This window comes from Anopheles coustani, chromosome 2 (genome assembly GCF_943734705.1).
Source record: "Anopheles coustani chromosome 2, idAnoCousDA_361_x.2, whole genome shotgun sequence".
Taxonomy (NCBI): domain Eukaryota; kingdom Metazoa; phylum Arthropoda; class Insecta; order Diptera; family Culicidae; genus Anopheles; species Anopheles coustani.
This window is the reverse complement of record NC_071289.1, coordinates 41663850-41679665: the sequence shown is the minus strand read 5'-3', so window position 1 is coordinate 41679665 and position 15816 is coordinate 41663850. Positions and strand designations below refer to the sequence as shown.

Below are 15816 nucleotides of genomic sequence, written 5' to 3'. Positions count from 1 at the left end.
ACCATATACACACGCACATGTACACAAAGTGATTGTCCAACATCACTGCAGCAGCGTTTAGGAAGATTATAACTAATCCCACGACAGAGGTGGCTTCCAAAGATATGCAAAAAACTGAACAAATTACCCGAAATTTTAAAGAACTATGCAAAAAAGACAAACTAACACGAATGAGAAACAGCAGAAAAAGAGAAACATTCTGTTTTATAATAAGTTAAATTAGATATCTATTTGTGTATCATTTCTAGGTAAGATGAAAGTAGATCAAACAAAAGATCTAGATAGAAAAGAGAAAAAATTAAAAGTACAACATTGGTATGGCAGAATAAGAGAGGAAACACAAATAGACAACAAGCATGGGAAATCGTACTAAAACAAATGTACTCTGCATGCCATTCTGTGTAATGAAGCAGTCACTTTCTTCGAACTGAGTCTACCAACATTGAAGAGAATTGTCTGATCTACCACTAGAAAACCAAATGTTCGTGTGTTTTTTGTCTTTTTAATGGTTATCGTTTTTTATCGTTTTTATTCGATGCCGTATGTTTTCCGTTCTAATTGTTTGTGAAGCTTTCCTTTGGTTAAAGTTTTATTTAAATTCGATACAAGCCGCCACCGGGTGGCGCGATGCAAGCGATTTGCTCCCGTTGCCGGTCGGTGTGCTGATGCGTGTGTATGTGAGACTTACAATGAGCAGAGATGTGCTAAGGACCTAATATGCTGTCTGTGACCCCGAGCATACATTCCCTTCCCCTTCCCCTCGGACTCTTTCCCGATTGGCATCAATAGGGCTACTGTGCAAAACCAATTGGCAAACACGTGTGCGCGGGTAGGTGCTATTTCCATTCGGGCTTCCACCTCCACCGATCAAATTCTCGCTCGCCCACCCGCACCATCAATCGGCAGTTGCAACGCGCTGGCTAAAAAAACAATCATTCAACACATCGGTGCATGGGTGCAACTATTTTCAGGCACAACTTCCGGAAGAACGAGACTCGTTCCCGAAGAATCACAAAAAAACAAACGAATCGAGACGAAATCCAAATTTATCAAAAATCAATCGAACCGAAAACCATCTCTCTGGACAAAGGCTGGCTCATCAAGCGGCATACATTAACATCACAAGAGAGGCAACATTGAAAACCTATATCATATCATATCTGTGTTGATTCTATTTTTTGTTTTCCCTTTCTTTTCCTCGTGGCACTAACGTGTCCCAGAGGTTTTCGACCATCCATTTTCTGTACGATCTAAGTTTGTCGTTTTTTAAGTTCGATCGATTGACCATTGTTTCCCATTCGCTCGCCGATATCGTTAAGTTACGTTTCTGTTACGTCAATCATGTGTGAGTGTGTCTGTATTTATTATTGTTTTGTATGCGTGTGCGTGTGTGTTTCTTATCTCGAGCATTCGTTGTTATTGTTTTCCTTTGTACGTTTTTTTGTTTTCCAATCGTTTGCGTTCGAATTAGTACATCCTTATCATTTAGTAAGCTAGCAAGGAACGTTTAATTTAATAAATATTAATAATGGCTGTATGTTTACGACGAGTTGGTTGCAAAAGAAAAGGCGACCGAACAATCGAGAAACAATTCACCCCAGCACGACCGCGATCTCTATGAATGTGTAATGATTTTTATAAAAAAAAAAATCTCGATTTAAAGAATCGATCATACTGTCCGTACACACCGTGGCAATTGGAATGAAAAATGATTGGTAACGAATCAATGCCGAGAGCGAATCGAAAGTGAACATTATCAAAAACAAGACAAAAAAACATCATACAACAGATAAAGCCGGCAAACTGAAGGTGTGTGGACAGTAGAAACCATCCTAAGGCAGCTAAAAAATAATATTATAAAAATAATTGATCACGCAACATAGATCGGGTCGGCGGTGCCAATTGCAAGTAAACATAGGTACAAACCAACAAAGCAAAAAAAAAACATACGGATGCGGGAACCAAATCAGAAATCATCTTTGTAACACTGTGCGCACACCATTGCCATCCAAACTCTCCTACTTCCCCCTGAACTGCAACCAAATGACGTGTGCTTGTACAAACCACGATTGCAGATGCGCGGCAACATTGCGACGCGTTGATCAAGGAGGAGATCGAGGAGACGCCGCGCAGTGACGCCGACGGGGCGTTGTGTGACCGCCGGCGGCGGCGTGCTGAGCAGGAGCAAAATGGGCTCGACTGCAGCACCACCAGCCGTCATCATCAACAGCAGCAGCAGCAGCAACAGCATCGTCGGCTGGCGAAGCGGTTTAAGCGTCATCATTACGATCAATCGCACGCGGAAAATCTGCATCGGCACGGTAGGGCGTCCCCACCGGAGGACATGACACCGTTCGATGAGTCAACCGACGGGGATCAGCGGGCGCTTGACGATGTCCGGGAAGCACTGTCCCTGAGGCGGCAGGCCAGCACCAATAACACCGAAGTGCCAGCTCGGCAAAAGCCGGCTTACAATGCGAGCGGTGGCAAGCGGCCGCTTAACGATCGGTACGACGCGGACGACGACGAACAGGGAGACGAGGACGACGGTGAACGGCGCGTGCCGCCGGTCAGAGGCCACGACGATCGTGACGATCGCCTAGCAACGCCACTGCGTGATGACGACGAGGACGATGAGGACGAAGAGGTGGACGCAGGCAGCGAGCGAAGCGAGTTGGATCTCAAGGTGGACGGGCGGCTGTCGGCCATTGCGACCACGCTGGACAGCGAATACCACAAGCGGATGGCTGCGGCGGGCGTGCTGGCGGCGGCTGCCGCAGCCAGCGCCGTCAGCAGCATGAACGGGGCGGCGGCGCTGGGGGACGCGGGGAGCGAACAGGCGGCGGCCGATTTCTTTGCCGCCCACCACAAGGCCGGAACGCACGAGCTCGCCCTCAAGCAGCACTTCATCAATGAGAAGGTCCGGCTGCAGGCACTGCTCCAGCGTCAGGCGCAGCAGCAACACCAACACCATCAAAAGCTGGCCGGGTTCCTCCTTTCGACGGCCAGCACACCCCCGACGCCGACCCTCACGCCAACGAACGTACTGAATCTCGGCCAGCCGGCCGCCTCCGAGAAACGAGGTGGCTCGCAGTCTCCCGCCATCACTACCGGCGGTCGATCTTCCGTGACGACGGCGGCGGCGGCTTCCGGTAGTGGTTCCGGTAATGGTTCCTCCTCGACTGGCGGCTCCCAAAGCAACGCCAAACAACAATCGGCCGCCTCGTCGGTAGCCGCCGTGGCAGCGGCCGCAGCCGCCGCTGATCGACTGTTTGCAGCCGCCTACAACAACACGGGCTCCACGAACCCTTCCACTAGCAGCGCCACTAACGCTGGCAGCGCCGGAAGAGATGCCGGCAACGGGTCGCAGCAGGGCCAGGTGTACCTTCTCCCTTGTCCGCTGTGCGAAGTCCCTCTCGAACCGCGCGTGTTTCGGCAGCATCTCGACCGACACTATCCTCGCGACAGCCCGGTCTGTCCGGTGATTCAGTGTGGTCGCCGCTTTGCCCACCCGAACTCGGTGCGGAACCATATGCGCCTCAAGCACACGAACCAGTGGGCTCAAATGAAGGCTATGCGCTCGTCCGGGGGACCGTTCACCGGTATTCCGTGAAACTAGGCCGAAGTTCCCCAGGAAGCGATTTCCTAAAGCCAACATTCCAAGAAGGAGACTCCCAAAGTTTCCCCAACTGTTAAGTGCCGGTCAAATCGAACTTCTTTTATCCGGTTAATTTAAACATCTTGCTATCCTTTCCCCTCCCCACATAACTGATTCTCGAACTTTGTTCAATTCGAGTTTTACATAGGCGATACGTGAACAGATTTCTAGAGATATTATCAAGCAAAGTTTAAACAACAACAACATAAATGATAAAGTATTACAAGGTTCGCTGGCGATACGCATTGGTGTCCTAAAAGTGACTAAAGTTCCTAAAAATTTAACTAAAACTGCGACAAAATCGATCAGATACGGCTAGAGAATGAGAGAGAAAGCGAGCAAAACGGCCCAGCGTGTGGGTTTTGATGATTGAATGATATGATTTCCACGTTGTTACTATTCTGCAAGGTTCAAACCAAAACTCAAACGGGTTCTTATTTGAGGTAATACAGAAGATGTTTAAGTGAAAGAGACTAAAAGCTAACACGCGGCCAACACAGGGCGGGTATCAAGAACACACGGTCCGAGACTGGTAAAAATGTTCCAACGTTCGCCCGGTCGGAATGAAAAGTTTAAGTATACAGGAGAAAAAATTAATTATGTTACAAAAAGCAACACGTATTGCTAGGAACGGATAAATCTACACAAGATACCAAGAAACAAGACACTTGAAACACAAAATATAAAACCAAAAGAAGTAAAAATACACTGCACACACTAACATAGAATAAAGCCAAATAAACACTATACGCAAAACAAAACCTGCTCACACAAACAGTTAAACTGTTTACAAGAACAAGAAAAAAACGGCGACAAACCCATAGCTTTCTTTTGCTAGTCCTATGTTTGATAATAGTTACTAGGAACATAAAAACTATATTTGATTTGCCCAAGCAAAAAATCCTGCCCTGTATCTCAACATTCTTCATCGGATCAGTATTAGAGAAGTGGTCGGCTTGCTTCATCACCCTAACAAAACAAAAACGTTCTAAAGGGGATGAACGAAACCTATAGATTTCTAAACGTTATATTTATTTTAGTTGCAATGCTACGGAAACGGAAAGTTCAATCTTCGCAAAAGAAAACGGTAGGATAGTCTTACCGGTGTAGTGTGAGTTGAATACAAATTGCTTAAAGTGAATAAACTTTAATCACAAATAGACACACAAAAGGTTGAGATGATAAGAAAAATCCTATTACTTGTAAAAACAAACCAAAATTAAGCAAACAAAACAAACATGCCATGAGTAAAAGAAACAACAAACAACATTTCCTGATCTAATCGGGCCGATTTGATTTTCTATATTTAGACGTGAGCAGAGATAATGTAAAAGGCAGTAAAACACGATAATGGTTCCTACTAAGCTATAAAATTAGGTAAAAGAAAATTAAGCGAGGCATGGAAACAAAATAACGGAAATAAAATCGTTCGGAACGAGGCGATTCTAAGAAAAGACACACAGCAACGCAAGAAAATTGAAGTCAGGCTATAGGTTGCAATTCCACGATACTGCGAGAAGAAAAAAGGGTCACTGCTAGAAGAATGACACAGGATAAACAACCGCGACACGTACGCTGTTCGTAATAAAATGTTAGGTTAGTTTGTAACTGAAATTGGAAAGAACTGATAAACAATAGAAACAGTCTCGATAGTTACAGAAGTAAAACAGATAACACGGCCTTATAGGTTAGTTGGTTAGGCTTTCTCTGCACCGCAACCGATACAGATGCAAACACTCTATAACACATAACAGCAGGAATTACACCTACACACCTACTTTCACGAGCCACATTGAAACACAACATTTGATAAGCCACAACACAATAGAAGGAGAATTTGTCTGGAAAGGATAGGTCCGAAGTTTCTGCATCGCTATCCTGTTCTGTCCTGATAAAGACCTACTCCCATGTTCTCGGACGTTCGTCCGCAGGCATCACTTGTGCATTGTCACGATGGTTGATAGTTCCATTAGTGGTCATTTCATTCGCACCCTCGGTACTATCGGAGGTAGCTTTCCTTGCAAGTATTGCGGCTCGCCCCGAAATATCCATTCCACGCGCAACGTCGTTGTACGTCGCCACACCTAGTACAATTTTTCATCAGGACTGCGAAGTATATGTATCCGTAGTGTTACTGGCGCCCCAAAACGGCCACCGAAAAGTAAAGTCAAACAGTAATCATCATCACCGCACGGTGGCCGCGAAAAAGGCGAGCAAAAAAAGATCCGGCTCCACCTAATTACAATGATCCGGCGTGTCCAATTAGGGAACGCGAGCCGACCTCCACACCGTCAGTGGCCTGCCGTTGCCTTTCCTTGCTGGGCCAATATACTAGTTTACTTGCACACTATCGGTAATTATCGGCTTGACATAAATTGAGCTTCGGTTTTCGGTTGCGTTCCGCATTTCAGGCGTCCCTCGTTTATACAGGAGGTGCGGAAATTGTTTATCTTAGTGACGGAAATCGATTAGGGAAATGAAATTACGGACACCTAAAAAGACACCTCGCAATTTGTAAAAGTTCAACAAATACGTAAACAACACATAAATTTAACGTTCAAAGTAAACAGCGTTGCAAAAGACAACACGATTTGTTCCTCATTTTGCCATTAGTGCGGTATTAGGAGTAATGTTAGGTTAGTCGTTCCTTTTCGCTTGATATTTTTAGGGATTGCAAACCCGGGTCGGGCAAAAAGAGCGGCTCGTCATTTGCCATAACTATTTGCATTATAAACGGTTCCGGCAAAAGGGGAAACATTGTTTTCCGATTCGATGGTGTCTCATCAATTCAGTTTAAAAGTTAGCTTTTCTGTGTTGTTTAAAGGTTGTGTTAAGAAGAACTATTAGAAAATAAATTTTACGTAAGAACTGTTCGTTGCTTTTTCAACATAAAACCAATTCATTTTTGTACCGATTTACTACAACCAGAACGGATTATATGCAGAACACACAGGCTTTTAGAAAGATACACACGATACAGAGCAAATTCGCTTTAATATGAATTAAACTTGGTAAGCACGCTACGCCGGCATGCAAACAATTGCAACTTAGAAGAGGAGTATATATACAAAGATCTATTGATACATAGATTATATACATATATATATACATAGATATATATTTAGCGCCATATTACACGTAAGCAAGCAGAGAAAAGAAAGCAAAAAGAAGGAAAGTTTGGAATACCTTGCATGAAAATGGAAGAAAATCCTCCACAGTGAGAAAACTATAAACCATTGAACACAAACTAAGGGCATTGCGAAACGATTGTAAATTGTAAAAGTGGAAGCACTACACGGGGACTTGTAAAAAACTGTAGTTTTGTATTCGGAAAGAGTGTAAGAAAAAAGGGAGAAGTCAAACGAAGGAGAAAACGAAAATGAACAAAACAAGAACACAAAACACGCAACACGATGGAATGATCGAGACATTCAGTGAGGACACCAAGAGAAGCAACACGGCTCAGTTGCAAAGGGGCCGAAGTGCTAGTGAAACTATACAACATGAAAACACAATGACACTACAAAGAACAAACACTAACAAATACCATGTAGAATGTATTATCTCGATGCATTTGTACCGCGGGAGGAACAACGAGCAGAACACGTCACGTAAACGTGAGAAATGATTACAAAATAAAAGGCAAACAATGAAAAGTATAACAGACGGTGCTCCTTTTGCCTTCCTGGGTTGGTTGGGTGGCTCTTGTTAGACGCTGGCATACTAATAGAGTTTGTCCTAGAGAGAAACATAACCCTACTAATAGAAGTGTATCCTTCGGCCGGAGTATTGGTTTTATTTTGTTTTCATTTAAGCTTCCTTTACACGATTCCCAAAATTCCCCAACTTTATCGTTTCTTTATCCATCACACGTTTGTTATTTTTCATTTCATTTTGTTTTCATTTTTTCTTTCTCTCTCTCTCTCTCTCTCATTCTCCCCAAAACGGCACTTAACGCTTATAATTACAGTTTCTCGCCGTTCTCTAGAAATGCGCGTCCGTGCGACCGACCCCAGGCCCTGCCCGAAGTGTGGCAAGATCTACCGCTCGGCCCACACATTGCGAACCCATCTGGAGGACAAGCACACGGTCTGCCCGGGCTATCGGTGCGTGCTTTGCGGTACGGTGGCCAAATCCCGCAACTCACTGCATTCGCACATGTCCCGCCAGCACCGAGGCATCTCGACCAAGGACCTTCCGGTACTGCCCATGCCGAGCCCGTTCGATCCGGAGCTGGCATCGCGGTTGCTGGCAAAGGCGGGCGTTAAAATCTCCCCGGCGGAACTGCGAGCCCGCGCCTCACCAACCGGTACGCGCCGCAACGACGGTATGAAGCTGGAGCTGCGATCGGGCGACGGGGGGGATGATTTTGACGATCCCGAAGACCTCACCATGTCGCAGAGCAGTCACAGCGAGTCGCAAAGGCGTTTCCATGAGAGCATGATGGGAATGTCCCCCACCGGTAAGTGTTCCTACTTGCGCTAAAGAGCTCTGATGAGACGGTGGGTTCAGTGCTGTATAATAATGTCCATTTTTCGGGTAGGATTTAACCATCTCAACTCGACCACCATCACGCGCGTACGACCAGGTGAGAGCACACCAAAGCTTGGACTTGAGGGACTCGGAGGACGTGACGGTGGCAACGGAGGCAACGGTGCTGGCAACGGAAATGGCAGTGGTGGAAACGGCGGAAATGGTGGAAATGGTCTCCCGGGCCCGGATCGTCATGGTGGTCCCGGTGGAGGTGGAGGCCCCATGAACCACATGCAACAAAACACACCCACCGGATCGGCCATCTTGGACACGTACTTGCAGTTTATCACGGAGAATGCGTTCGGTGAGTTCGATAGCTCGACATTCTTGGGGAACTTGCACTAAACCGAAGTTCTTCGTTACAGGTATGAGCGGAATGACACAGGAACAAGCAACGGCAGCGGCTCTTCAGGCGGCAAAAATCGCTCACCTCAAGACACTGGGGCACAACCTCGATCAGCTGCCGCCGGGCTTCCTTCCGCCTCAGTTGGATCTGGCCAAGCTTACCAGCAACAACAACCAGAACAACCCGGACCTTTCGTCGCTGGCCAAACTGCAGTCTTCCCCGAACGTGACCATCGAACCGGCGGGACCGGGCGGAAACCGCAGTGCTGAGACGGACCGTCTGCTGCAAACGAGTAATCACCAAAAGCTGTTGGCGTTGGCGGCCAGTGGTGCTGGCGGTGCCCCTGGTGGAAACGGTGGAAATCATGGGCTAAACAACAACAACAGCATACTGAACAGTGATGCCATTCGGCGCGGAGGTTCCTCCGAGCCGATGGACCTGGGGCTGGACGGGTCGGGGGCGCACGATGACGACGGAAACAGCTCGGTCGATGAGCGGAACTATTCCGATGATGAAAGTATTGCCACACACTAGGCGGGCGAACCCGAATCCAAACTCAACATAGGCACACACCAACTGAACACGGAGGTATACGCAAGGTCGGGGTCGATTCGAACAGATCGACTCGTCGGATCTGCAAACTCCAGCAATACCAACCACGTGCTATTGGAACGATGCACGAAAAGTGACGGGTCAGCATCACTTATGCCATTTACTGTACACACACACAAACAGCTACCAACATGTTGTAAAGGGGACGATCGACAAGCGATTGGTTACCGGGTGGCCGCAGGACATGCGTAGATATACATAGAGTTATATATTTTATCGTTACACAACCTCAACCTCTGCGCTTCCCAGTGCTGTGTGGGAATGGGCAGAATGGATTTCGAGTTTGGTTCCATCGTTTAAAAGAAGCTGCCAACGAAAAGATCGCAGATACACTATCGAGTCCGAACAATTCATTGTGCCATCGTGTATAAGAGATAGGACGCGCCCGGATGTAGCGGAAACGGGCTCTGCCTTCGGTAGGCAAGCCTTACGCGACCGCCCCGGGCGTCTAGCCGTTTCCGATACACCCCGGAAACTGGCCGACATCATATACAATCGACTGTATACCTCTACGAAATGTTATATACCTCACACGATACCTCCTCAGACGAACGCGGTTTCTCACTACGGATACATAAGATTAGTGCAGTTTCCAGTTACATTTATATATTTCTTTTTCGTTTGTTTAATGCGTGCGTTGTTGTCCACAAAAAACCAGACTAGCACGAGCAGCATGCAACGCCGGGTTCAAATTAGAGCGTAAGTAAGTTACTACTATTCTACTTACCGGTAGCCGGACCAGACAAACCAGATACCTAACGTAGCGTTTATTCTATTCTCACAAATGATCACCTGCAAAGCGAGCAACATAAATACCTCAGGCAAAACACGACCGACAGAGTGTCACCTCGGCAAAGGAGTTGCATTTCTCTTAGCACGTGCTAAAGGAGAAACTGCGATCCGTGCCGGATCCCATCCACAGTCTACCTCAAGGGCGGCGGAACGAAAGGTCCGCCGTAGGCAACTTAATCTTTACCTCTAATCTAGCTAGTGAAATAGTGTTACGAGTTTTAAACTGCTGCTGCGCAAACTTTCCGGAATGTGAACTCTTACACACCCGCGAATAAGAGAGCAAGAGAGATTAGAAACGTTAGATACAGAAAGGCGCAGCAATAATTCAAGACGCTACCGGGACGACGAGCTAGGTTGTCTTGAAAAACTATTGATAGCACAAACTGGGTTTTTGGAGACAGCATATCTCGGTGTTCCGTTGCACTTACTTCAGCACAAATTATCATCATACTTACTCAGAGTATACTAATCAAGCGTATACGTTTTAAAGCGATCGCCACGCCTGGTCTTCTTGGCACAGGTCGGTCTTCAAAAGCAATTGGCTAAAACCCATTTAGTATACCAAACGGATGATGGTTATATACGATTTTCTAACATACGTTCTCAAAACCCTTCCTGAAACACGCGGGGGGCATAAGGAAAATTTATCAACAACAATAAAATAATTTCCATCCCCACAATCGATACACACACCGGAATACGAAATATCATAAGCAACCGAATGTATACTGAAATGAAAAATAGTATAACAAGAAACAAAGAAAGTAATACGATACGGTTAAAATACTATTTTTACAATCCTCTCCTCAGAGAACCATTTTAAAAACATGAGCCTTTTTCAGCTTGTAAAACCATTTTAGAAAGCGTAATTTTTTCTCATTTTTCGTTGAACAATTGCAAACGCTATACGATTTTGCCCTCTCTCACACCTTAAGGATCATCCTACGAACATTACTTCTAACCGACACTGTCGATGTTATCTCGTCTTATACGAAACAGGTTATACGAATCTCTCTACTCTCTACTTGACGATTTCAGCGTTCCCAGTGGGCGCAAAAGGCGAAAGCAAAACAATATTAAATATCATTAGTTCTTAGTGTAACGCGATACAACAGAGTAGAGTGCAAAATAATAGAAAACAAAAGAGAACAAACAACAACAAACAGCTATACGATACAACAACAAAATACCACAAATGATACGATGCTAGGAAGGTAGCCAACGTGTGTATACGTTCCCAACCACTGTATACTGAAAAAAAAACAAAGCAAAGGCGAACACACCCAATACGGAACTCGATACGATTTATCATAATACGCAATCGATACGATATCATCTGAAGTATACTAAACACCTGCGTGTACGAGAGAAGAAGGAGGAAAAATGACAGAAAAAAGTGAAAAACTTGTCTTTGAGGTGTAGAAGGAAAAACGTTATAAAACCGAAACGGTCGTTAGTGAAGTGAGAAAAAAAAAGTGTTGTACAAAGCCAATGGGAGAAGAGTCAATCCACAATTTCACGGTTAGCAATCAGTCGCAAAACGAATAAACAGTCTGTAGTCTAGCTGAAGCTTTGGCAAACTGCACTCAAAACACCTCCAAACATGATTACCAATTTCAGCAAGGGATCATTTTCACTGTACTCAGCAAAACATTAAGAAATATACACGGTGCTTGGTAGACGATACTGCTGTAGATATAGTAAGAGTGCAAATTTTAGAGCACAAAGCCGAACCACTGTACTAGACCGTGTAGTATAACATGAGCATACCAACAAGTAACACTACAAATTACCTCTGCCAGTGGCGGTATGCGACATTATAAAGTTTAAAGACATTGAAAACAAAAATACCAACAACTAAGAAACTCTCTCAGGGTAAATGATAAGACGCTTGCACGCGTTATAAGTAGGAGTTTAGAAATGATACCAGTACAACACCCCGGAGGATATTCGTTGTTCTCGTTTATTTGTTGTTTTACTTTGTTTTGTGTGAACAACAAATGAATGCAAACAAAGGAAATGCTAATATTTTGCAGAACACCCTAAAGCGCCTACAAACAGCCTAGGGAATATATAAGATAAACAAGCAATATAATTTAAACCACAAACCATAATTTAAACAATCATTAACCATACAACACAATCAACCAGAGTGCAACATAAAACGGGTAAACGAGTAATTTTTAAGATTAATTGTACACTGCTGATTACGTTTGGTTTATATATATATATATTTTTTTTCATTTTTCTATTGATCTTTCTCTCTTGCCCTTACAACTGAACAAAATGCCATTAGAATTTGTTTCTTCGTTTCGGGTTTGCAAAATAAATACCTCAACACCGAGCAGCGGCGGAAGTGTATAAATATTAAACAACAAAGGTAGCAAATGTAGGAAAAGGTGCGAAGCTTTAGAGTAAGAGCATGTTAATAGCGCCACACACAGATTAAAAGTACTTATAATTATGAAGCAGATCTACTGTACATGCATTATCAGGACAAAGTAGAAGCATATGAAAAAAAGAACAAACAAACTTCGGCAGCACTGCGATGACATAGAACAAACTCGAATTTGTAAATAATATGTGAACACATTAGGAAAATGAACAGCAAAACAACAAACAGACGATAGTATTATGAAGAAAGAATGGAGATTGCAATCTCAACGATCACGAAATGATCGATACATTTATGGTGCAGTTTACACGAAACGAGACCGATGGGTGATACGGAATTGCAATGTTACACAACAAATGGTATGAACAATGGTTTTCAGTTATTAGACACGGGACGAAGCAAACAAGCGACGAACCTTGATACCTATTAATCTACGATGGAAATGTTCCACGTTTAGCTCCCTGGTACAGCTAGGACTTTATTTTGAGTTTTTTTTTTTTTGTTTTATGCGCGCTAAATTTCTGAGCGTTAAACTTTAATCAAAATTATCCTTAGTTTGGCACCTCGATGCAGGTGGCTCACCGGCGTGCAAATCGTCCACGATGTGTACGATTTTAACATGGCCAGGAAATATAAAACAAAAAAATCGCAAAATTCAATGAATTTTTACGTTTAACGAAAAATCAAAATGCATTACAAGGTTAATATAATCATTTACAATGCGTACTTAACGGTAGTTGCAAAAGCGATTATTAAATTGTGACAAAACGACCGCCACACGCACTGGTTAAAGTTTGAAGTTTCGTTTGCGGTGGGTCGGTTTCAATTGGTTCTAAATTTGTTTTAGATTGCTTTATCCCTTCTTTTAAGCCTTTTCTTGACTATTTATATCGGGTGTTGCTTATGGGCATGAAAGCATGGAAAAAACATACCCTTCGGTTAGCAAAATCTAAAATGGAAATTCGTTAGAGTAGAGCAAGGTTAGGTGGATCCGTTAGGTTTAGTTTATCGCTTAGGTACCACTATGAATGAGAATGAAAACTGAATGAAAATTAAGATGTGTAAAAAATAAACCGAATTACAAACCTGCAACTTTCTCCGTGGTAGTGAGAGTCATTTAACTATCTAGGCAAAATGTAAACCAGAAACCTTTTCAAAATCTATTGAAAGGCATCCAGGAAAAAAAATTTTTTACGAGAATCGTTAAATACTTGATGAAGAGAAGCAATCAGAAAAAAAATGAAAACATGTCAGAGACTTTCAAAAAAGCCGTCAATAAAGCTGCAAATCAGTACTCTACAAGCAAGCAAGGTTGAACAAGCATTAGAAACCACTCCGCGAAAGAGATGAACACAAAAAGTAAAAGTCGCAATAATACTTGTGACTCTGGGCATGTTAAGCCAATGTGTCTGTAATTCATACTAATTTTCGTCTCACTAGATCGTAAGCGGTATGCTATTTTCGAACTTTGTTCATGTCGTTTTTAAGTTTTTTTTGTACACTTTTTTTTCTTTATAAGATATCGTTTTTCGGCAGAAAATATATTTAAAACTTATAATTGTTTTCTTTTTTATTTGTTTCGTTTTGTTATTGATTACCCATTTCTTTCATATTCCTTGTGGCTTTCATCATTTATCTATATAGATATTTTATTGACCTCTGTTTACTATCCATTTCTGTAATTTACTTGTTGTTTACAATTTGGTAGGGTTGGAATTTTTTTCAGCATAAACCAGTGGGTGTGCCTTTTTTAGAATACATGTAACTTTCAGCATTCGTCTATGACACGACATCAAGCGACATGGCTTCGGGGAGAAGAAAACTTGACCGAAGATAGATAAAAAAGCGGTTCAATATCTCTTCTTCTTTAGAGCATGCAACAATACATTCGTACATACAAGTTCCTAGGCAGTGGCAGTTATTCGATCCTAAATATAAACTGTAGCGGAATCCAGAATCTTTTCAAACAAATTATTCACTAAAGCGTAGAATTAGCTGAGAAAGAAAAAGTGTGGAAAATGTTCTCCAATATGCAATCTAGCCGCAAAACCGTTCGCCTGTTAGCAGTTAAACAGCGCATTACATTCGATGCTGTACTTTAAATGAACAAAAGACAAAAAGAAAACATTTAGAAAAGTATGGGATAAAACATAGGAGGAGCAGACCCTAGGATATTCTGGCAGAAAAACATTTTCTTTCAGAACAAATCAAGAAAGAACCACAAAATGTTTGATACGCAATACAGAGCACATTTTGTACGGTAAAATGCTGTATAGACATTTTCAAGAATACAAAATACAACCAAATTATTAAGGTCGAGTTGAAATCCGTGTATGTATTCAAAGAGACAATAATGCAAAATAAGAGGAAAATTTCTGGAACCACAAATCGTTTCCAACTTCACCTAAGATAAACTAATAGTAAAAAAACAAACACGCGGCACCGGAAGGTTATGTATTATGGAACCATGCCAGTTGACTTAAAACCCATAAAGCAGAAAAGTGAGCTCACGAAAAGACTTCCAACGTATGAGCTACCAACACGCACGGTTAAAGAATCAAAAACTAGAACGGCTGGTTTCACTCAACGCTTAATTGTTTCGTTGAAGATGTGTAAGAACCGTGGAAGAGATAAAAATTGAATCTACCAATACAAATGTGACAATGAGCATATAAATGAATATATTTTGATCACAAAACATAAGGGAAAATCAAAGCCTCTAAAAAATTGTTACAACTAGTCAAAGGAGAATAGCGCCGCATTGGTAGAAATACCCAAATTCAAATGCCATTGAACCGATTATGAATCACAGAACATATATTATGTGCAGCACAGTAGAAAGGTAGCAAATATTATATCGTGTTCAACTAAACACTTTATAACTCGATTCTAACCACACATAAACACTAGTAACTCGTGCAGTGTTGAAGGAGTTCCCTAAAGATTATAAAAAGAACGTTACAACCATGCCGAAACATAGCAAATGAGAGAGTGTGTTATGGAGGAGTGTAGAATTTTGGAAACTCCTTATAAATATAACTTAAAAATAATGCAAAAGGCAAAGCTTACTCATATATGTCGTATGTATCAAACCCATAAAATACCTACCGCCGGTAAAAGCCATCGAGCAGAGTCATGTTTGAGCCGCCGATGCAAATAGCAAAACATCCTTCTACTGAAGTGGTAGATGAAAATCAAGTAGAAAAATAAGCTGAGGAAGGACTTCGATTGGGATTTTTATGTTTTCTTTAATGCTATTGCTGAATCATTTGAGCTAGCCAAGCTTCCCCAGTGTAATTGCTTCGTGATGCGAAATCAAGCGAACAAAAATGGAAACATTATTATAACTGCAACAAATCTACCTTCAAATGATAAGTATAATTCAAATAAAGTAATACAAAAAATTATTTTTTTTCGTTTTGTCTGTAGCTTGAGGATATGAAAGAAATAAAGTTAATTTTTAAATTAAACACAATTTTG

The 15816-nt window shown here is 42.7% G+C and overlaps 2 protein-coding genes across 2 annotated transcripts in view; both read left to right on the top strand.

The window, feature by feature from the left end:
* The window catches only part of LOC131265791 (uncharacterized), a 62385-nt gene extending 58772 nt beyond the window's left edge, over positions 1-3613 (top strand). The window contains exon 6 of the mRNA XM_058268106.1: positions 2076-3613. Within this exon, the coding sequence (XP_058124089.1) occupies positions 2076-3613 (1538 nt within the window). The remainder of the gene's footprint in view (positions 1-2075) is intronic.
* A 4035-nt stretch (positions 3614-7648) lies between these two features.
* On the top strand, positions 7649-9071 carry LOC131264413 (protein abrupt). The gene is made up of 3 exons (XM_058266716.1): positions 7649-8120; positions 8202-8495; positions 8557-9071. The coding sequence occupies exons 1-3, from the start codon at positions 7649-7651 to the stop codon at positions 9069-9071; spliced, it is 1281 nt and encodes a 426-aa protein (XP_058122699.1).
* The last annotated feature ends 6745 nt before the right edge of the window (positions 9072-15816 follow it).